The sequence below is a fragment of the Chlamydotis macqueenii genome, chromosome 2 (assembly GCF_036417535.1).
Source record: "Chlamydotis macqueenii isolate bChlMac1 chromosome 2, bChlMac1.mat, whole genome shotgun sequence".
Taxonomy (NCBI): domain Eukaryota; kingdom Metazoa; phylum Chordata; class Aves; order Otidiformes; family Otididae; genus Chlamydotis; species Chlamydotis macqueenii.
Window position 1 is genome coordinate 101065086 of NC_141557.1, and position 22415 is coordinate 101087500.

At 40.2% G+C, this 22415-nt stretch overlaps 1 protein-coding gene across 1 annotated transcript in view; it reads right to left on the reverse strand.

Moving 5' to 3' along the window:
- Positions 1–11717: 11717 nt before the first annotated feature.
- Positions 11718–22415, reverse strand: part of TSHZ1 (teashirt zinc finger homeobox 1) — a 54638-nt gene continuing 43940 nt past the window's right edge. Inside the window, exon 2 of the mRNA XM_086740540.1 lies at positions 11718–16311. Within this exon, the coding sequence (XP_086596666.1) occupies positions 13127–16311 (3185 nt within the window). The 3' untranslated portion in view covers positions 11718–13126. The remainder of the gene's footprint in view (positions 16312–22415) is intronic.

Below are 22415 nucleotides of genomic sequence, written 5' to 3' on the forward strand. Positions count from 1 at the left end.
GCAGTACCCAGTTTTGCTTTCAAAACTAAAATAAGACACCTGTTTTCCTCACCCTGTCTTGCTGAATAGTCCCTTTAAGAGCATAACCTTGTTATCAAATATATGATATACCATCAGAGCTGGGGAGCTTCATACGCACATAAATATCACTCTTCCAGTTTGTGCTTTTTATACTAGCAGAAGAATCTAATGGAAATAAATTCAGTCCATGGGTCAATTACAGGCTTATTTTCATATTTATGGACTTAATACTTCCACACACAAAAAGATTCTAATGATAGCCTAAGGCACAGAGTAATCAAAACAACAGCTATTGAAAGGGAAGGAACCAAAGAAAAGTACCACTTGGAAATTCTACCCCCATCCCCTGATATTGTTATATACACTATGTAAAAAATGCTTTTTCACAAATGAGTGTGATTTTTACCTACTTACCGTCAGCGTAACGTTAAAAAGAAGTCAAAGGCAAGAGTTGTTACCGGAACAAAAGCCCCGCTTTTTCCACCTCCAAATTCAAGAAATTAACGCTTTCATATGAACAATCAAATCTCCTTCTTTCTTCTTCTTCCTCCTTGTCCCTGTGTCAGTTAGTAGAGGCGGCAGAATTTCGTGTTTCCTTCATGGACCAGGGACGTCCACACGCCCTGTGGTGACTGAAGGGTCCCAGAGGCACCCCCCTCATAAGAGACTGCAAGCATCCATTCCTCGCTGACCGGCTGAAGGTGTCTTTGGAGGCTTCACCGTTGCCTCGGGGAAGGAGGAGAGAGAAAGACTAGCTCTAGCTTACTCCGTAGAGCTGCCAGGATGGGCAGCAGAGAGGTATGGACTTCAGAGGGGCTAAAAGAGCTGCTGCCCTGCCCTGCCTTGTGGAGGGGCTCCTTCTCCCCTGATGCTGACCATGGAGGGCACACAGAATGCACCCCCTCCCCTGCTGCTATCACTTGAAGCAGCCCCCTCCAAGACAACGCAGAAATTTCCTCTTAAGTAGTGCATATAGGTATTTGTTATCCCAGCTTGTTCTCATGTATATTTTATTAAACGAGAAAGGATGTGTGAAGAAAGAAGGGTGTGTGTTTCAGTTTCAATGCCAACTGGAGCAAGATAGACTGCACAAGCTATCAGTGAGCGCTTCATGCATTGCAACTTCATCGTGTTGTTTCTTGAGTCAGTTATTTATTAACAGTCACTGGCTTGGAGCATCTTGCATTTGATTAGATAAATGATATGTTGTTACTCGGAGCATTTTGTGAAGTCATAATAATCTCTATTGACAATGCATCTATTAGTTTGGCACAATGTTTTCTAGCTATCAAGAGGATCTTTATGAATCTGAATTCAATGCAAAAGGCCCTAAACCTCAAGCCTTAGTTCTCTAGAAATCTGACATGAGAAATAGCAAAAGAAAATGAAATATTTTCCTCATTTGCTGATTATTTCTACAGCCCCTGAATGCCTATGAATAAACTCTGCCACACCTCCTGACACAAGAAAAATAGCCATACAGGAAGCTTAATATTTGCTGTAACCTCAGTTTCCTGGAGCTGGAGCGCTCCCTTAAATAATTTACAGCTCTAAAAGTGAGATAAGACTATCTCCAGTTCTGGCTTTGTTGTGTGTCCTGGGTTATTCTAAACCACTTTCTGCAAGCGACATCCATCATTACAGACTCAGCTTTACCTTCATCCCACATAGACATCTGAGAGACAGTGACTGGAAAGAACGCCAGAGCTGGAGATAGTCTGATGTCATTTTAATGATTGTAAATTATTTAAAGAAGAATACCACAGCCAGAGTCCCAGTCATTTGAAAGTGTTTGCTAAAATGTCTGAAAGGTCTTGAGCGACAATCTCTAGTACACATATGCAATGAAAATAAGGTTAATGACTCTCATTTGAGAGGGAAGAAGTACATAGGCCAGCAGAGCAATTGTTCAATTTTACGCCACAGGACTCTCCATAAAGATGAAAATTACTCCACTCAGGAACATCTCCATCAATTTTTGCTACGTTCCAGTAGCATTAATAAAATCAATGGTATTAAAAGTCGTAAGATACCTAGTCTACCTAGGACCCCAACATTTACCCGCTCCACTCAACATACTGACTTCGGCTGACATCACCAGTATCTAGTATCAGATTTGATAGGGTCCAGGGGGCAGAGGATTTCTAGAAGCTGCCAAAACTCTTTTGCTGCAGCTAGAAAGGAAGCAAGAAGGGGAAGAATTATGAAGACAGTAACAATTGTTGTGATAGATTTGGATCTGAAACTGTCCTGGCAGCTGTGACCCTAGACTGAGCTTAGTGGTAGGCAGTGGGGAGCTTCCTAACCCAGAGGGTAAGAAGGTAGAGGAGCACCACAAAGAGCACCAAGCTGACCTCTTGCCTGAGGAACCAAAATGGCTTGGGCTCTGATCTTTTCAACTGCCTTGTGCAAAAGAAAATTTTAAAGACAGTGCAGTAACTGAAAAGACACTGGCAACGCCAAGAAATGTTCTCTATGCAGTATTGCAAACTCTTTCACCACAGATTAGAGCATGCGTCTTCGCTGCCACTACAGGCATTATCTCATTTCTTTAAAAGACAGGTAGGTTCAGCCACAGAGAGGTCATCTCCGAAGTCACAAACAGAGCTGGGAATTGGGACCCATCAAATTGCACTATGGCAAGGTAAGACATGGCAACCACTGACTTCCGTGGGAAGCCAGTATAAAAAAAAGCAAAGATGACCTACTGTTATTTGAGGAGTTTCCCACTTCCACACATGTGCTTAGGGCACTATACATTGGCTGCAGGTCTCCAAGCCATGGGAAATGGCAGGCTTCCTGCACGGCTGCTTCGGTTGTGTTCCTCATTTCAGGCCATTGTTCCAGACTGTATCTTTTGTTTGGGCCTTGGCAGGCAGTAAGACAGAGAGAATGCTAATGAATGTCTTTGCTCCAAGCACAATATAAGAGAGGCATCTCATTTTCATTTTCTTTCCTGTAAGTCTTGAGTTTTAAACTTGAGCTATGCAATGGAAGTGAAATTCCCCTTAAAATGATGGGGGCTCCCTTTTGTGCCAATAGTCGAAAGACACTGGATAAGCCACTTCTTAGGCAAACTCACACAGCCTTAAATGTTAGAGAGCAATACAGACATGCAATTTATTGTTGCAGAATGGAAACTCTTGGATATTTATTGGTAAAAATAGAAAATTTCTCCTCTACAATTTAGACCTCAAGTAGCCGCCGTACTTAGAGATTTGATACAGGGGATTGTGTTGCTTCAAAATTGGCAAGAGAAGCTAGCATCATCATAACACCACCTCTGGCTTACCTTTGTTTCACCTAAATTTTTACCTCAAGAATCATGGGTGATTTCCTGACTTTTGGAGAGGTTCTTGATGGTGGTTGACCACCCTCAGCACTTCTCAAGGGTGGTAGCACCCTCAGTAACCCTGCTTATTCCAAATTTGCAAGGTAAGAGAGTCTCTTTTATATGTATATATGCACATTTCATCTGGCATTGCACAGAAGTCAGTTTATCCTGGATTGATCACACCTGTCTGGTGTAAGCAGAACTCCTAGTTTTCTAAAACTCTCAGGAAATGTGACCAGGAGTTTGACGTTTAATTAAATCACCTCCCCCAAATTTCTGGCCCTCTGCTGGCTGAGATTTTCAGAAAGTGCGCAAAGAATGGATTTGACTTTCAGCAGGCAGTATTGAGCATCCGCAGCCACCACCGCCTCCCAGGGAGCTCCTGCCTGTTTGACAGTTTTGCAAATCATGAAGTCGTTAAGCTACTATTTAAATTAAGAGCAAGGACCTAATTTTAGATACCTGTATCTGAAATCTGTGTGCACTCACTTCTATCATTTCAAAACTCCTCGCACTAGGGACAGAACAAGACTTCCCCTATTCTAACTTCATACATCGTCTCATACAGTCTTGACCATCCCCTTCTGGTTCTTTTTCTTAGTGAAGTTGTCCGTGCTGACCCCTTTCCCAAGTCTTACAACAAAATAAACATCTTGGTGATTTGCACTGATGTGTAGATAGTCTGTGTGTGTTTATGTGCATACACATATGCTTGCACATGTGTGTATCTAAATCAAAGTACTTAAAAAGCTTTACTGTGCCTTAATACATATTGAATATCCTGAGTGGAAGCTTTCACTGTGTTCATAGAAAGGTGTGTGTGCCTGTGTGTGTGTATGAAAGAGAAGAGCGAGCAAGAGAGACAGACGGAGAGAGGGAGAGAGAGTGCACCAGGAATTATCTATGCATAAAGAAATTAAAAGAGAATATTTTTCCAGAGCAATTGAAGCCCATCTCCTGAACAATGACGACAGCTCCTCATTTTCGACAACAATAGAGGGCACGTAGGAGTCAGCTCATTAGAATATCTGTGGCTCTTTTCTGTTCTCTCTGCATTAAGCCCCCATAATGTCAGTTGTCACTTATTAATGACAATTAACTAGTAATCAGCAGTGAGACTCTTCGAGGTGGTCCTTGCCTGACAGGTGAAGAAAGAGAACATTGCGTAGTGCCATGCAGTGACATGGAACCTTCAAAGGGAGCACGGCATTTCCATAAATTATTTCAGAAAGAAATTTTCTTTTAGACATTCTCTTTAAAGCATTAGGATCTTTAACCCTAGAAGGACTATACGGTTGCAGCTGTCCGCCCTCCCCCCCTCCCCTTATCACTAGTATTGGATAAAACTGGAAGGCAGCCTGATCTGTCATGTAACCCAATTCCCATCTGGGGCTGGAACAGCTATCAACCCACTCTGCTGAAACTATAAATACCTTCCCTTGATACTCAACCTTAAGTGCTCACTTAAAATGATGCCCAGATATCAATAGTGAAGTTGCCAACTGAGAGCAGCTAGGTGGATGGCCAGTAGAGACTGTGACACATCTATTACAATGTCTGTAAAAATTAAATGACTCGCAAGCGCTTAATTTATGTACATGCAGAGCCTGTGAAATTGCACCACCGTCTCCCCTTCTCCTGAGGGCTTTCACACCCACTTGTTATGTCTTGTCTTAAATGAGATGGCAACTACTGTTGCTGTGTGGTTTTACAGCAACCAGAATACTCAGGGCCCTGGACTCCGATTGCTATTGCAATACAAATTTGATGTAGTTATTGCTCTTAGAAAGACTGAAGTGGGAAAAAAACCCAGTCATCTACCACAACAACCATTAAGTTTCCTCCATGCAAAGCCTTCCTCTTCACTCCTCTCCTCGTCTTATGCAACACCAGGTAAAGAGGACTCACCATCACACTTCATTCAAACTCCTGGCTCAGGCTTGCCTCCTTCCCTCTCTTCTTCCTGACCCTCTAGCTTTTGAACAGGCAATCCTAGGAACTCTTTACATTGAATATTTCAGCTGTCCGCTACAAAAGCTTGTTTCACTCCTGAAACAAATTTAGCCTCATTCCATGCTTTCTGCAAGAGGTTAGAGATGTTCCCAAACATCTCTCCGGCATGCTGATGTCTCCCAGCACAGAGCCCTTCTGAGCTTTACCTAGTCAGGTCTCCTTTTGTTTTCTAACAGGCAAACAGGCCTTCAGCCTTTCCCTTTTCACCCTTCTCAGTCCTGGCTTTCAAAATTCCTGCTGTCTGCTTTTGCTAATAGCAATTATTCTCCTATCATTTCTTTTCCCCTTCTTTTCCTTCTCACAGTGGATCTCCAAGCTCCAATTCTTTTCTGTGCTTCTTTTATCCTTCTGATGGCTGCTGATTGTTAGACTCTGTTCTTAGTCGTTCCTCGGTCCTATTTCTTCTTTGCACTTTTCCAGATTCCCAGTTGTCAAAGCACACTTAAAAAATGTGAAATGTGACACTCACCAACCCCCAAAACTCGGGCGGAGGATCCCCATGCAATGTTAAGTCTAGACCTGCTGCCTTTTTTAGAGCAAAGCTATCTAATTTTTCACATTATCCCGCCACAGAAAAGTAGTGATGAGAAATAGTAGAGACAGTTAATGCTACAAACTTTAGCAAGACAGCACTTTAGAGGCAGCTAAGAATACAACTCTCCCTTGAACATAAAGACACACATGACTGCAAAAAGAAGTGTGCTATACAGTGCATCCTTGAACCACATTTTATCATCATGCTCCACACTCGCACACTACTATATATAATTATTAATACAGCATGCCCATTGCAAACATGCTGAGTGTGTTTGACCTTGGGACTGCCAAGTAATATACCAATTGTGGGCAATGTCTGAGCCTGTAGTGTTTTTTAAAGACAGCATTTGCACATTAATAAACTTAAAGCTTGTTTACTGTGAGAATTTCCCAGTTAAACCATTATAGTTGCACTGGTATCATTAGATAGTTTCCCTGCCACAGCAGCCCTGGGCAGTTTTTCTTATTACAGAGTAAAAGTGGCTTTTTCCAGTTTGGCTTAAATTGCTTCCAAAGTACTTTAGCCTAAATTGAAAAAAGTCCCGAATGAAAATGCCTTGAGAGTGACTTACATCAGTGAGGAAAGCCATTAATGAATCTCACATGCTACCTACACCGGGTCTAGCTTTCCCTTAGAATATGGGATGAACAGAAATGATCTACTACACCACTTTTTCACCTTTATATGTACTAAGCAATGAGATGTCAAAGACCCTGAAGCCGAAGGGCAGCGTTTTCAAGAGCCACTTCTTGTACTGCCAGGCATAGCAGGTTAAGCTGAAGTGAAGAGGGCATCTGAAAACACTGAAAACTTTGTACTCTTTTATCAAGATCAAAATCCCCTGCTATTCCATTCCTCTCTCTCCTAGTCCACCCTCAAACTCCTTGCAGAATGACAGTGACTTGCAGAGCCGCTGTGCCAGTTCTCCTTGCTATGCTGGAGACTTGGGGGAGAGCAGGGAGAAGAGGATGTTCTTGACACTGAGCTTGTAGCAGTGCTTCCATGACAATAAATAAGATGTTACACATCGGAACCATGCAGCAATAAACTAAGCCTAACCAGGACTAGAAGAAGAAGGTTAGTTTTTACAGAACACTGCTACTCAGAAATGCTCCGGTTAAACCATAATTTCTTTGCATGTCTGAATACCACTGTGCAGTACTGTGGGGAGAGAGGAAGGTAAGAGCGGCAGAAAACCCTGTTTTTCCCTAGCTGGGTCTCAGTTCCAGAGGCAGTCTGCAGGATTTTACAGCAATGGCCACCACTAGCTGCAGACTGATGGCAAATGGCACGGGAACCCATCTGTTTGTCTGCATGTGAAGATGATGCCCATTTCCGAGATACAGCAATGTATCCTGCCAGTCAGGAACACAAAACCTCATGATTTCAAATAATTCAGCAGGAGTGATATTTGACCTCATCACTATGCAGTCTTGAGTACCCAAACTCCTCTGAAAGGAATGTCAAGGGGTGAAGGGATTCTGAGCATGGCCATACACAGTATGATATGATGAAAATAATGAAACTGAAGTGCCAGCTAGCACGTTAATGCATTTTGCCAAACGGATTTAGCACCCACCAGTCCACTAGTGAACTTATTTGAATGAAACTGCTTGCTCTTAGGTATTGGATCTTCCATCCCAGATTACGTTGGACTGAGCTCAACTGCTTGTTGTGTTTGGACTATAAACTTTCTGGGGAGTAAGGAACTGTGCCTGAGAGCATGCTCTAGCAGCTAGAGCTCTACCTGCTGGTCAGAAGCTTTGGGCACTATTTCTGACCAAACAATTTTTAGCAGGCTGCTTTCTGGATTCCACCATCATGTGTGCCATCTGTTGGGTACCACCCCACATTTGTACATCACAGATAATCTCTAATACAAACTTCAGTTTGTACACACTCTAAAGGGGTGGTTTTGGACAAGTTGTCATGTGTACCAAGAGAGATGACTTTCAACTGCATGACCCTGAAGGTTGGCTTGTATTTGCCTAATGCGTCCCGTCAGCCCTTAAGATTTCATAATGTATGCTGTTCTGAGCAAATAAAGCAGCTCTGGACTCCTACAAGAGCAGATGGATTGCAGGCAACCAGACTCCAACCCTCCTTCCTCAAGCGACCACGTGGCATTTAGCCGCAGGTGTCCTACATCTGACAAGCCTGGTCAGGAACCTGTCAGGCTTTAACCTCCATCTTCAGACAATGCTGACACAACCACTCTGGACAGAAGTACAGTACACTGTCACTATATTAAATTTGTTCAGAATTATGCTGTACTGATAGTCAAACCATGGTGCCTTGAACAATTTAGTCAGATAAATGCTTCTTTAAAAAGAATAAATAATTTTAACAGCTAATTCTGCCCCAATTTTTTTACACTAAGAAGTTTATCCGAAAGTAAAAATCATAAAAAACAATCTGGCCAAAGCTAATCAAATGTAAACTTTGTATTTTTTACAGGGAAGGGAAAAAACCAGAGGTAACAACTACAGTAACTAGGATAAAAACTTACTAGACACATTTTGACCATGGTGACCCTGATTCAGCAGATCACTAGACAGGACTGAAGAGAGGAGGGTAAAAAAGTGACCTTCACAATGGAAGAACTGGAGCTTCTCATTCTCAGTGGGAAGGTCTACAGCTTTTATAATCATCACCTATTCTGACATCAGTTATCTGAAAATAAACAGGTCCATTAGCCACGTCTCTTTGCAGCTCTGATCTCTTGGTGCTAAACTATTCTAAAATCCATTTTGCTACATCACTAATCAAAAAACAAAGCTAATGAAGATGCTGGATAAAGAAGCACGTTTCAGAAATTATACTAACCTCAGGTGAACTGCTTCGTCTAAACAGACTTGTAAAATGTTCTCCTTTTTTACAACATACCCAAATTTGGGTATAGGTATTTTCACTTTAGCTACAATATCACCTTTTTCTCAGAATGGCATCTTTCATCCCGAAACATGGTTACTCCACCTACATGTAGGATTAAGGTGACTATACACAACGATGAAGAGAAGCTATGCAAAGCCACATGAAACATTATGAGAAGAAATTCAAGTCAGAACAGCAGAGAAACAAAATTTGGAAGAATTATATTATCTAGATTAGTATCTGGCCAGTAAATTGAGGTTAGCATTCTATTCTCATACATGGACAGAAAAGGACCCTGCTTTAAATTTCAGTGAACAGATGGTGAAATCCCACTTCCTGCTACTTTCATGCTGGGAGAATAACTCAATACTGAATCAGTCAGGAGACCGACACCTACAGAGCTGTGAGAACACTCCACATGGAAACTAGCCTCTCCTTGGAGGTCTCCTAACCAGGACCCCTGCCATATTATTTAAAGGGTATCACACTCAAATTTGAGATGGCTTTGGAAATTGCAGGCAGAAGCTGATGCAGCATGCCCTGACTAGTCTAATGCAAGATAATGTAAATATTTTTATGCCTTTGTACTTAATTGCAATTGCATTTTAGTGGCCTCCATGGTAAGGACAGATTATGTTCGATGCCATTATTACCAGCGTAACTACCTAGAGAAAACCGTAACAAAGTCATGTTGCAGAAGGCATTAGTGAATATCCCACCAGATGCTATTAAAAAAAGAAAATCATTTCATTCAGGATGAATGTCACCAGTACACAGATCTCTCAAATTTGCAGTGGTTTGCATCAGCTTTGAAACAGCAATACAGAAAAGTGTGCAGAAGCAGAAATCAAACCTATGAAACCTATAAACCAAGATCTTCCCCTCTGAGAACAAATACAAGCAAATATGCAAACACCAGCAATGTAATGCTGAAAAAAACGTAGTTTTATGCATCTCTGAAAATAATCAGATACAGTGGGTTTTGAATATGTCAAAAATAGGTATACAGGCTTACAGAGACTACTACGAGTTTTAAGGCTCTTACATCTCTTTTCTCCAAGACCAGTTCTGAAAGGCTATGCGGTCTCTTCCGTGTAGTCGCTTTAGTAGCTACTAGTAGAATAGCACAAACTTACCTTTGTTGAAATCTTATTGAAATAAAGAAGAAATCAACCTGCAAACCAATTTTGAGAGAAAGAATAATTCAGTTTTAAACTGTACTTTTTTTTTTTTACAGGAAATTTTTTGGAAATGTGATATGCAAACAAAAGTGGCAAAAATCCAAAGAACAAAGATCATACTGTCACTGTGCTTCATTTTGTTAAGCAAGTGAAACATTAGAGCCCTCAAATTTTCATCTACTTCATATTTCAGTCTTAGAAAGTGTTACATCAGCATAGTCGCCAGGTAAAGCTGCTAGTTCATTCTAAATGGACTTTCTTCAGACACTGGTACAGATGATGAGTGATTGTCCAATTCTGAAGCTATCAGAACTGAACGGATTTAGCAGTGTCATAAACACCTCTCGAGGGAGTCACCTGGTGTTGAGAACTCACTTTACATGCCATGTTTCAAAATGAGTTTTAATGGATTTACATTAGATTCAAACCCACTTTAGAGCTATTATTTCTCCCTTTCAACCTTTTCACCCACTACTGCAATGGAATACGGCATATTCTATAATCATGTTTGCAGGCCTGTGGTAAAGTAAACAAAACTTCAAAGGGTTATTATTTAAAGACTCTATACTACAGCCATAGGCCTGACTGTTATTCTTTCTCACCACCCCTTGGGCCCAAAGTACATAATCATCCAGTAATTGAACTGAAACGTCTAAATGGCTAGATCCCCTGAAGGACATAGGTAGTTAGCAGCAAGGAAAGTAAAGGACATTTTAAAAAAAAAACCTCATGGCACTTTCCTGCACTACTTGGAAATACTATGTAAATGTAACTGACCTGCACCCGCTAGGCTCTTGCAGAAAACAGAACAATGCATAGATATTTCTGTGGTTGTAACTAAAGTAAATATTAAACGTAGAACTGTGTTGTGTTTGGAAGCAAAGGTCTTGCATTCAAATTGCTTTCAGAAGAACTGAGAAAAAGGAGCAGAAATTTACATACGTACACAGTATATATAACACAACAGTATCACTAATACCATGTGAAAGCAAACCCCTCTAGATCCTCATATTTAATAGCCCCTCCAAAAAGTGTCATGGATAGCAGATCCCAGGCTTTCATACACTGTAACTGTCAAAGCACTCAGGAGATAGAGTAGTGAAGGCTCTGACAGCTCTCTTTTACATTCTAAATGACATCTGCATTCAACAGAACAGAAATAAAGATTAAGGGAAACACCTGATATGATAGCACTCAGCTTACCTCAAAATGCAATATTTAAAAAGTACAGAGAAACACAGGTCTGTCTTCTTGTACTGTAAGTAAAAACTGGTGTCAAAGCCTCAGAGGTCTTCACCGCTGCCAGAAAGGCAAGTACCACAGCGTTCAACAGACTGCGGGGGCAGAAGCCACAGCCTCTTACTATGCCACTGTTGAAATCAAAAGGTGTTTTGCCTGAGAAGGAATGGAGGAGACGGTCTTTGAATGCACACAGAAAATGACTACGAGCACAGTCATACAAGCATAGGAAAATTAACTTGGCCAAAACCTTTGCAGCTCTTCTTGTACTTCAGCGATGAGCAAAATGCCCGTTGGTAACTGATGGTGCCCCACTGATTCTGTATCTTTTCCAGTACGCACCTAGCACAAATTTCTTTTAAGAGGTTATTAGTATTACGGCTTCGAATGAAACACGTCAGCATACAGATGACGAGAGATGATTTCTAATAGATTTTTGCTGGTTGATTATATAAACACTGCCTCTTATTGCTGGAATAACACCTCAAAGGCAATATAATGACGACATGACAATGTATGTAAATCAAGAACTGCATGTGGGTTTATTTTACACTTGAGAAAACAGTGGATTTAATTGTGTGAACCAAAATGTACTGTACAATATTAATGATAAAACATCAAAATGTATAATTCATAGTGCATTGCTTGCTTTATTTTTATTTATTTATTTTTTTTGTCAGATAGTTCCTTTAAGTACATGCATCTGGAAAGATGCAGGTGCCAGTAAAATTTCTCTATTTATATCAAGCTGCAGGAACTAAATTTTATTCAAAAAGTGTGGTTTTACATTATATACACAGAAATTGAATATAAAATGACAATATAAAAAGTTAAAAGAGAAAGCATACAGCCAGAAGGTACAAAGAAAGTTGAACAGTTTAAAATGGTACGATATGTAACATGTATTTTTTTAAGCTGATGCTGGCAATTTACAAGGAACAGAATCCAACATTTGCCCCATTTTTTTTTTGTTTTCATTTACCAATGCAGCACACTATAGAAAGGTCAGCTTGTACCAAAGCTTAACATTTGTAAATAACTATAAACTGCAGTATTTTACAGGAAAAAAAAAAAAAAAAGAAAGAGCATTTTTACACTTGTTTTAAATAACAGCTTGCATACTTTTTTTTTTTTTTTTTTTTTTTTTTGGCCAAAAAGTGGCAATTCTCAGCATCCAGAGGGTTTGGGCATAGTGGCAACTTGGTTTGCTTTTTTAAAAAAATTATTATTTTAACTTATACAGTTGTGGCTTCCTAACCCCTTGAGTACTACACAGCTCTCCTTCTTCCAAGGACTGCATGCACAATTTCTTCACAAACCAGTTCTGCATTAAAAAAAAAAAAAAAAAGAAGCTCATTCATTAAAAAAAATAAGTTCTGCTTCTGACACAGCTTTTATTTGAATCAAATGCCTTTAAGCCTTTTGTTTTGTTTTGTTTTTCCTTATTTACTTATTTAGTCACTGGGAAAGGCACAGAAATGCTATTACAGTTCTCAGAGGGTTAAAACTTGACACTACCAGGTTCTGTGACCTTTATTGTCATGGCAACTTTGTAATTTTAGGATGTCTCTTTATCATTGTTCTTTGTGTCTTTCTTTACGGCTAAATTAATGTCTCTCAATAGTGTCTCCCACTATATTCTACAAAAGATAGCTTAACATCAAGGACAGATGTTGAAAATAAAGGTCAGACTTTGACTCACAAAAAATAAAAACAGAAACAAAAAATAACCATGCACAGATCAGACAAAGAGCATATAAATATAACTACAAAATAAGTGTAAGAAAAACCAAGGTCCAGATAGGCAGTTCAGCAACAAAAGTAAGACTGATTTCAGAGGCTCAGGTCAGGCCTAGTGCAGTACTATGAAGAAGTTTAGTGCAAAGTTCCTGTGGTCACTTGCATACCTGGCTGCTTACCTGGACGCTATTGTTTTTCTAACTCAGTTACATAGATCAGATGGTCCTCTGGGGACTTGCCATGTGTTTTACTAAGGTGCAGTTTGACTGCATGCTTGCTCGCAAAAGTTCGGTTACAGAGCTTACACTGGAATGTGGAGCCTAAGTCCTCCTCGGCAATTCCAAGTGTGCCCAAAGTCTTGTTTGCGAGGACTTTTGAAACATTCTGCTGTTCTTGAATCTGATTAAGTGGCAACTTTGACAGATCCTTCAAACTAAACCCTAGGTGTGTCTCTAAGTGACTTATGTATGTAGAAGCAGTCCTGAACTGAGAGGCACAATCATTGCAAAAGAAAACAGGATGTCCTGTGTCCAAGTTCTTTAAAAATTTAGTTCCACCTGTCCTCCTTAACTGATACTTCACATTGGCCAGCCAGTGGCTAATTGTGGTCATAGATAGACCAGTAAACTTAGAGATGTGTACCCGCTCTTGTGGACCTAGGTCCGACATAATGTATTTGCCTTCTGGGGTCTCCCTCAAGCTGGAAGCAAACTGGGCTTGAAGGATCAGAAGATGCTGAGGGTTCCAGTTGGACTGTCTGCCCTTCCTCTTGTGTACCGGTGACAGTTCATCAAGAGCTTCCTCAAAGCTACTCCCGTCAGCATCAGACTTCTCTGACACGGTAGACGGAGTTGAAGACTTGGGTGTCAAACGCCCTGTGAGGTTCTTCACCATATCGGAAATATCCAGCAGGGCACTCTCCCTTAGCGGGGATGAGGCAGAGTCAGCCACACTGGAAACAAGAGGTTTGTTTTTGGACTTGGTTAAATCAATAGGTTGATCACTGTTTTCATAATAATATCGGTCAATAGCATCAGTCTGCTTGACCGGAGTGGTTGGGTAAATCGGTTTGTCCAACATGCTGTTGCTAATTTTGTACAACATGGCCAAAGGGTCCAGAGAGGGGCTTACCGGCTTAGAAATTTTGCCTAAGTGGGTATTCATAATGGACTGTAAAGCACTCAATGGATTAATGAAGGATGGCTCAGGTGAATGATCTGTGATGATTCCTAAATTGTTACAGCCATTAGCAACCTTTGTTTTAAGTGGCTCTGTACCATTTGGCGTATGTGCTTCTGCTGGACTATCCTTTTTGACCTTCTGAACTTCTGTCTCGGAGCTCTTCTTCTGCTGTTGTTTGTTATTTATTTCTTCTGCTTTTGGGAAGTCCTTGTTTTCTTTAGCAGCAGGTGACATGGGTTTGACTGGAGAACTCTTCTCTTTCTCTAAAGGCTTTTCTTCCTTCTTCACGCTGATTTTACCTGTAACTTTCTCCACCAGTTCTTCCATAGCTGATACATTGCTCTTGTGAGGTGGGGGTGTGAGATTGCCTGGGGAATGGATGAGCGCATTGTGTTCTGACGACAGTGATTTGACACTGCTGGCATAAGACGGCTGCATTTGAACGCTCTGCACCGTGGGCTGAAGGGGTTTGACTGTTCCCGGGAGCTGGTAAGCTGCATGAATACTGGGATAACCTCCCCAGGAAGGTGCTCCATTCTGAGCTTTACTGATAGCTGTTGTCACTGTGTTCTCCAGGGATTTCAAGATGTCTATTCCACCTTTAGGACTATCATCTAGATCCTCCTCTCTGAGGTACTGATACAAAGTTGTTGGCTCAAATTTCTCTGTAGAGTCTTCATTCTCTTCTTTAATCTTTTTCTCTGTTTCACTGACCACCACCTTCTCCTTCTCTGGGTCTTTCTTTTCTTCTGAGTTTGTGGAACCCGCTGGGGAATCGGGCTGCTTTTTAATGTTGGAGGCTGGTAGCCTTGTGTGGGTAGTGGGTGGAAGAGGTATAGATTGTATCTTCTCCTCCACCACAGGGTCCAGTACTAGCTGTTTGCCTTTTTTGGAAGCAGAATTGGTCACCTTCAAGAAATGACCGGTTACCATCATGTGAGCAGTGAGCTGCTGCAAAGTGTCATGGGAACTGCCACATTCCATGCATTTCAGTATTTGGGCTTTGCGTGCCTCAAACTGCCAAGTGTAGCTAGCACCATTTTGATAGCCATAGCGATTGTTTGGAGTCACATAGGGGTTGGCAGTTTTCTGATCCTTTGCAGACTCACCCAGTGAAGCTTCTGCAGTGATCCCTGTGGGCTCAGGTGAACAAGGTGAAGCTAAGTCCGGAAGTGCTCGCTTTTTGGTAGAAGGGACCAATTTAGTGATGGCTGGTACTGGCTCCTTCAGAGGCACTTTCTGGTAATGCTTTGTTTTTATCATATGGACACTGAGGTCTTGCAAAGACTCAAACGAATGCCCACAGTACATGCATTTCAGCACTTTTTGGGCATCCTCTTTGCCTTCCATTTCCATAAGTGATCGTTTTCTAGGCTTTGACCACCGTTTGGTCTTATCAGCTTCTTTATCTCTGTTGTCATCGCGGTAATGTCCAGTTTCGTTCATGTGCACTGTTAGCTCCACCAGTGTGTCATAGGCTGCACTGCAGTCTTTGCATCGGAACTTGCTAGCACCGGTGAACACAGACCCATAAAGTTTATTGTTTTGCCGGTAAAGCTGTACTGTGCTGAAAAGACTAGGCTCTGGGAGAAGTCCGTACGATGAGGTCTGCTGCAAAGTTTTAGCTAATGCAGCTTGGTGCCAGTCATAACCTGAGCCACCACTGTTACTATTACTGTTACTAGTATTACTGGTAGTTGTACTGGTACTAGTGTTGGTACTGGTGGTACTAGTACTCTGGGAATTGGCATTGGTGTCAGTACTGGTGGTGTTTTCATTCTGGCCGATTCCGTTGTTGCTGGTGGTTGGATTGGATTTCTTTAAGTCCAAAGCTAAATTGGACCAGCAAGTCTCTGAAAGCAAATTTGCATACACAGCTTTTATTTGTGCCAAGCTGTCCTGTGGATAGGAAACATTGTCTGTGCACTGAGGATCCTCTTTCTCTTCTTTAGAAGAAGTGCTTTTGAAATGGGCCAGCTGATCGCTGTTTTCACTAAACGGCGAACCATAGCCTGCATCCTGATTAGTTGCAGTGCTGACTGGGGAGTTCTGGTAGCTTTGAGCCTCTTTGATCTCCGCTTCTTCATTGCACAAATACTCATTCTCCTGGATGTCCAGAGACAGGCCATCATCTTCCACGCTGTCTTCATCTATTTCTGCTGCTTTCAATTCCTCCTCAGGAACATATGCTAAAATACAGGAGGGGAGGGCGGGAGGAAAAACAAGACAAAGTTATCAAACACGCACATTTTACATCATTGCTGTCTTCTGTACTAAAAGCAGTAACCATAAAGACAAATTTTGAAGATACATCCAGAAACCAAATTCACCGTCACTCACACACTCCTCCTATAAATCCACATACTCTGTCCCGGTTACAGTTTGATATCAGTGCTATCTAAGAATAAACTTTGACTTCTGCAGTAAAATATGTGCCAATACCACAGTAGATACCAAAATATCAAAATCAAAATCAAACAAAGAGCCTCCTAAACCAGTTTTTATCAACTTAAAAGATCGCCTAGCACCAAGCTATATTTACTGCACTACATATTGCCTGGAGAAGACGAGGCTCCGGGGAGACCTTATAGCAGTCTTCCAGTACCTCAAGGGGACCTACAAGAAAGATGGGAAGAGGCTCTTCAGCAGGGCCTGTTGTGACAGGTCTAGGGGTAATGGTTTTAAAATAGAGGGGGGTAGATTTAGATTAGATATTAGGAAAAAAATTTTTACACTGAGGGTTGAAGAGCACTGGAACAGGTTGCCCAGAGAGGTGGTGGATGCCCCATCCCTGGAAACATTCAAGGCCAGGTTGGATGAGACTCTGAGCAACCTGATCTAGTCAGGGATGTCCCTGCTCCTTGCAGGGGGGTTGGACTAGATGACCTTTGAAGGTCCCTTCCAACCCTAACCATTCTGTGATTCTATATGCACAACATGTTGCAGCTGACCTGCACCCCTCAGACCTAGGGACTCAGAATTGGTCAGACTGACCAACTCCATCTCATCAGGGCTGTCTTTTCTGGCAAAGTGGCTTCAAGGGCCATTTCTGTGTCACTGACACCTGACTCTAATGGAGCTGTATGGGGCAAGCATGTCAGATCTGCTGTTCCAAGGTCTCCTGGCGGCTGGTTGTACTGGGTCCACCTGAGAGCAGAACAACTTTCATTGTTACAAGGTGAAAAGAGAAGCAAGACTATGATTGTTTTCTGAAACGGCTAGGCTATACTTTCCCTCCTGTTATGATCTGATGTGGGTCCTCAGTTTACTATTTTGAAAACAGCAGCGAGCAACTAAAAGTAAATGTTAGAGATTAACTTTTAAAAGCAACAAAGAAAAATCTTGAGGCCTCCATCCTAGCTTGATTATTTGTTTATGGTAAATATAAAACTTTGCTATTGTATTGCCACCTGGTGAAACTATATAATCTTACCAAACTATGTATTTATCTATATCAAACTATTTTTTTAACTAGCAAATGTGATATTCATGAGCAGATGGCCATTACATCAAAACACATTTACTCCAAGGGCCCAATTCACAGAAGTGGCTTGCATGTACCTAAGTGATAAATATATACTTTCATTGCAAAGCAGAAAACATAGTTGCACACATCTCCCTCCAGTTTTGTAAAGAAGCTTAAAAATATCACAATTATAATGGAATATAGATAATTTATAAGCACGTCAAGGTAGAAAACATGGATTGTGAACAATTTTCAGTAACTGAATTAAAAAATGCCTCCTTGTCAGGTGAACTGTGCAGCAAGTGATGCTGAAATGTGGCCTATGTCCTTCCACAGTACAATACTGAAAGAAAGCCAGAAAAAAGAGGCACTTCTGCTCCTACGTGATATCAAGAAAATACATATTAACATGTTAACAAAGCTGAGGTCTTCTTCAGTTGGAGGGAGCGTAAGTACAAGTTGAGCTTCTTTTTGTACACAGCTGCCAATATATTCTGAAATTTCTTTTCTGAAAATGAAAATAATCTTCTCTCATTGTAATATGAACACTCTTTGAAACTTTTTTTTTTTTAAGAAAAGTAACAGTATTATGGCCAGTAGTGCATTCTGTATTCACCTTTGCAATTCAGTCTGAATGCAGCCCCTAACTACTTCAGTCTGATCTTCTAAGACAAACTAGAAATGTAGCCCATCTAGTACTGGGGTAGTGCTGAACCTTAAGATGCCCACTGAATCTTTCATCTGTCCTCTAAATAACAATTTTGTCAGAAGAGATTTTGATTTTTTAGTTTTTAAAAAAGTGTTAAGCAGGATCCAATTCCTTACAGAGTGTCTCAACCTCAGGTGTTTCCTAATATATTTTAAAGGACTAGTGAGTACCAAGCACAACTGAAGTCAGTACAAAAATCATCCTGGAGCCAACGCCAGGAAGATGCCATAAAAGCATTATAAAACCAGAAAAAAAAAAACCAACATTCTTAAAAATGCATTTAGTCCATAAAATGAAGAATAAAATACAGAAACAGTAAAAGAACTAAGAAGTCAGTCAGTTTCCCAGTGCTGCAGTAATGCTGCTGTTGAACCGCTCTGCAGGTATTTGGGCATGTAGTACCGCCGCAGCTGTGAATCCTAGGAATGCAAGCACAATTCACTCCTACAGCTACAGTCTAAGATCTCTTAGCTCTCTCATTAAACACATCTGTTTTCTGTCATTTTGAACAGCAAAAGACACTTTAAAGTTTCAGAAAACTAAAGAACAGTTATAGAATAATATGGTTTCTGATTCTGAAATTGCTTTTAAATAAAAAATTTTAAAAACTCTGAGGCCTAAAATGCATAAAAATGGACACTTACCATCTGGCATTCTTATTTAAAAAAAAACCCTCAAACTTAGTAATGATCAATGACAGTCACCAAGCAGAAGCTGAACACCGAGGGGGCCTGCATTCTGAGTTTTTATGAACACCTATCTTCTTACTAATCTCAGTGGAACTATGCCAGCTTTCTCTAATTTTTACATCCCGGTATTTTAAATAAATACATGTAAGAAATTGTTGTACGATGCTGAATGTTGCTGTAGTTGATAAAGTATTTTGTAAAAATCCCTGTGAATTATCTGCTTACATCTCTTTATTTAATTCTTAATTGCATAAATACATATTTTTATAATTGCTCTATATAACCATCTAAATACGTGCTTAAGTGGGTACTCTAGTTGAGCCACTGCCTTATCTGTTATTTATTTATGACAGTATGTTTTCTCTATTCTCGTACTTTTACACTTTATCATAAAAATAAAAGGAGCTAAACCACACAAGAAATGTTAAAACTACATGAAAGGTCAGTGTTAAACTGTCAAAGCAAAGAAACTGAGTATTAGAGTGAAATATCCATCTTTCACTTACTTTCCTAGTCTTAGGTTCTGCTGAGATTACTACACAATTGAGTTCGCTCCATTACCAACTTATACTGCAATATAAGAGTTAAGAATGGACAACTGGCCAAGACACTGATTTTCTGTGCTTTCAGAATTTAAGCCAGATTCTGAAAAAAACCTGAATTTATATGATGTGCACACCCACATTTCTGTACAGTTGTAATCTGAAATAACACAAAAAAATAATGCTTCTTAACCAAAACCAGAATAATTTATCCAAAATGTTTAATTTCTATTACTGCAATCAAAAATATTTTATTTAACTCCTTTAGTTACCATAGGATACACACAATACCTTTTCATTCAAGACTACTAATGTTTATAAGATGAATAGCAGCACACTTAAACATATGGTATTTTGCAAGGTCAGTGCAATTCTCTAACTGAAAAGATTTTTGTTAGAGCTAATTCAGAAGCATACAAAATGAAGAATGTTAATTTCTAAAAACACGTATGTTTTACTAAAATTCTCATAGAAATTTGACAAATAAGTAAGCTTCAGAATTTTAAACACAGCAAAAATATTCCGATTATCATTACTTGAAGAGACAAATAATATTATTCTACATCTACTAAAAGTGTGAGATGTTCAGATTCTTCCCCTAAATTATAACAGGTAGATCAACAGACAAATTTCAGACAGCATCTCTTTCTGTGACCGAGAAACTCTCAGCAATCTTCTCCAGATACTCCTGCAACTGCAAAGACCCTGCTAGTTTACGCATGTCCTGAAACCACACAAAAATACCAAGAGCAGATATAAGCAGTGGTCCTCCTCAACAAAAAATACATCCGAAGCAGAAGAAATTACAGAACATAACGTCAGCTTTTCTTTTACTTCTCATTTGTGCATGCACAGACTCAGGTACTTCTCAGGTGCATGCACAGTGGAAAAAGGGGAAAAAGGTTCAAATTTCAGGCAACTAAAAATTAGGAGTAGCAGTTTGTATTTCTTTTCTTCTGATTAAGTCTTGCTAATATTTTTTGCCTATAAAACGTGCCTTCTGGATGCCAATGCTTCCCCATAGATATACTGTCATCTCTGAGCAGTGTTAAAAGCTGTGCATTCTAATCTAAGTGGACATGAGACGCTATATATTGTACATGTGAGTAGCCCAGCACATTGTGTTTGCTTCAGGGAGAATATTTACACTATAAATATACATCTATTGTTTGAAAAAAGCAGACAGAGATCCAAAATGCAAGGATGTGGTTAAAAAATATAACTATTCTCACATAAAACCTGTCTGTAACCTCGGACCGGTGCTTTTGAAGGAATCTGTCTCTATACGGAGATATTTTTTTCCATTCAAAAAGGGATTCAGCACTGAACACATTATTTTGAAAAGGACAACAAGTAACAATTGTATTTGTTTTTAACAGTCTACAAAATTAAATCTAGTAAACTCTTCCAGACCTGATTTTAAATCCTCCAAGTAAATACATTTATTCAGAAGAAACACCTAAGTATTGAAGGACACAATTCAGTAAAGCAATTGAATACTGAAATAATTTTCACTTACATGCATATTTCACAATTCCAACAAATAGGAATGGGTTTAAGTCTAAAATTCTTCACTAATCAGGGCCTGCAATGGGACTAAACAACAGTGGTATGAGGTGAATGTTCACCGTTCTTCAACAGATGTATTTCCACAGCTTCTAATATTTACCCAGCCAACAGGAGACAGCAGCTGCAGAAGTTTTCACAGCTCACGCTGTCACCTCGCACAAACTGCACTCTAGGCTGGGGGTGACTTCCACTGCATACAAGAACACGTTTCACATCTTGGGAAAAAAAGTACAGAGAGAAAAGATAACCTATAGCCACACGTCTCCCTCATTACAGAAAAACAAGAGGGAAAGAATAAAAAACATTTACACATACGTTTCCAGAATACAGAGAGTCATGAGAGTTTTACAAAAGAATCCAAAATCTCACATTCTGAGAGGTTAACATGCCTGCTGGAAGATTTGCAAATTTTCTGTATTAGTATATACTAATGTTCATACAAAATTCTGGCACAGATGCTACAAATCTGTGTGTGTGTCTGTATTACAATGTCACTACAGTGGAAAAATATGGCTTAGTTATGACAACGGCTCAGGAGTAGCACAGACTATCAGGCAACCAAATAACCTTACTACGGAGGTTTGCGTCTTTCATTTCTAATTGCAGCAAAATGGGGGGCAAAATACCGGAACTGCCTACCCTCTAATTCTAATGCAATGGGTCTGAAAAGTAGATAAGATACTGTAACAAGAACAACCTCTGTGCTTCTAGCAGGTTAAATGATAACCCTTAAAGGCATCCCATTAACCAACAAAAAGATTCTTCACCTCCTTCCCTTCTCTCCCCTATCCCCCTAAAATGAATGCTGCAAATTATTAGCCAACGCTGGCAATTGGAGAATGAAGCAGCTTGCATGTGGGTATATTTTCACAGTGATTCTAATCTGAGAAATTTACTTGCTTTTCCCCTTCTATCTGATAAACTATACATTCAAGCATTCTCATTAGTGTTCGGATCACCAAAGAGAGCTGGAGATGAATCAGTCCATCCACCCCTCCTCTCCCTGCTCTGTCGAGATTATTTCATTGAAATGTTCATTTTCATCCCTGCTGGCAACATTAGAATGGAAGTATTTAACCTGTTTCCATTACTTATACAAATTACCATTATGGGGTAGGACAGATGTTAGAATCATGCCACATAACTGACTTCCATACATTCTTTACGGGGAGGATAAGAAGAGGGAAAGCTGTTAGATCATATTATCCAGTCTCAATAGTGTTCTCTCTGCTACCAGATTCATTAACTTCCAACATCAACGTTTCACTTTCTTTCTGCATGAAAATGCTCCGTCTCCTTGAGCTCATTTAATTTGGAG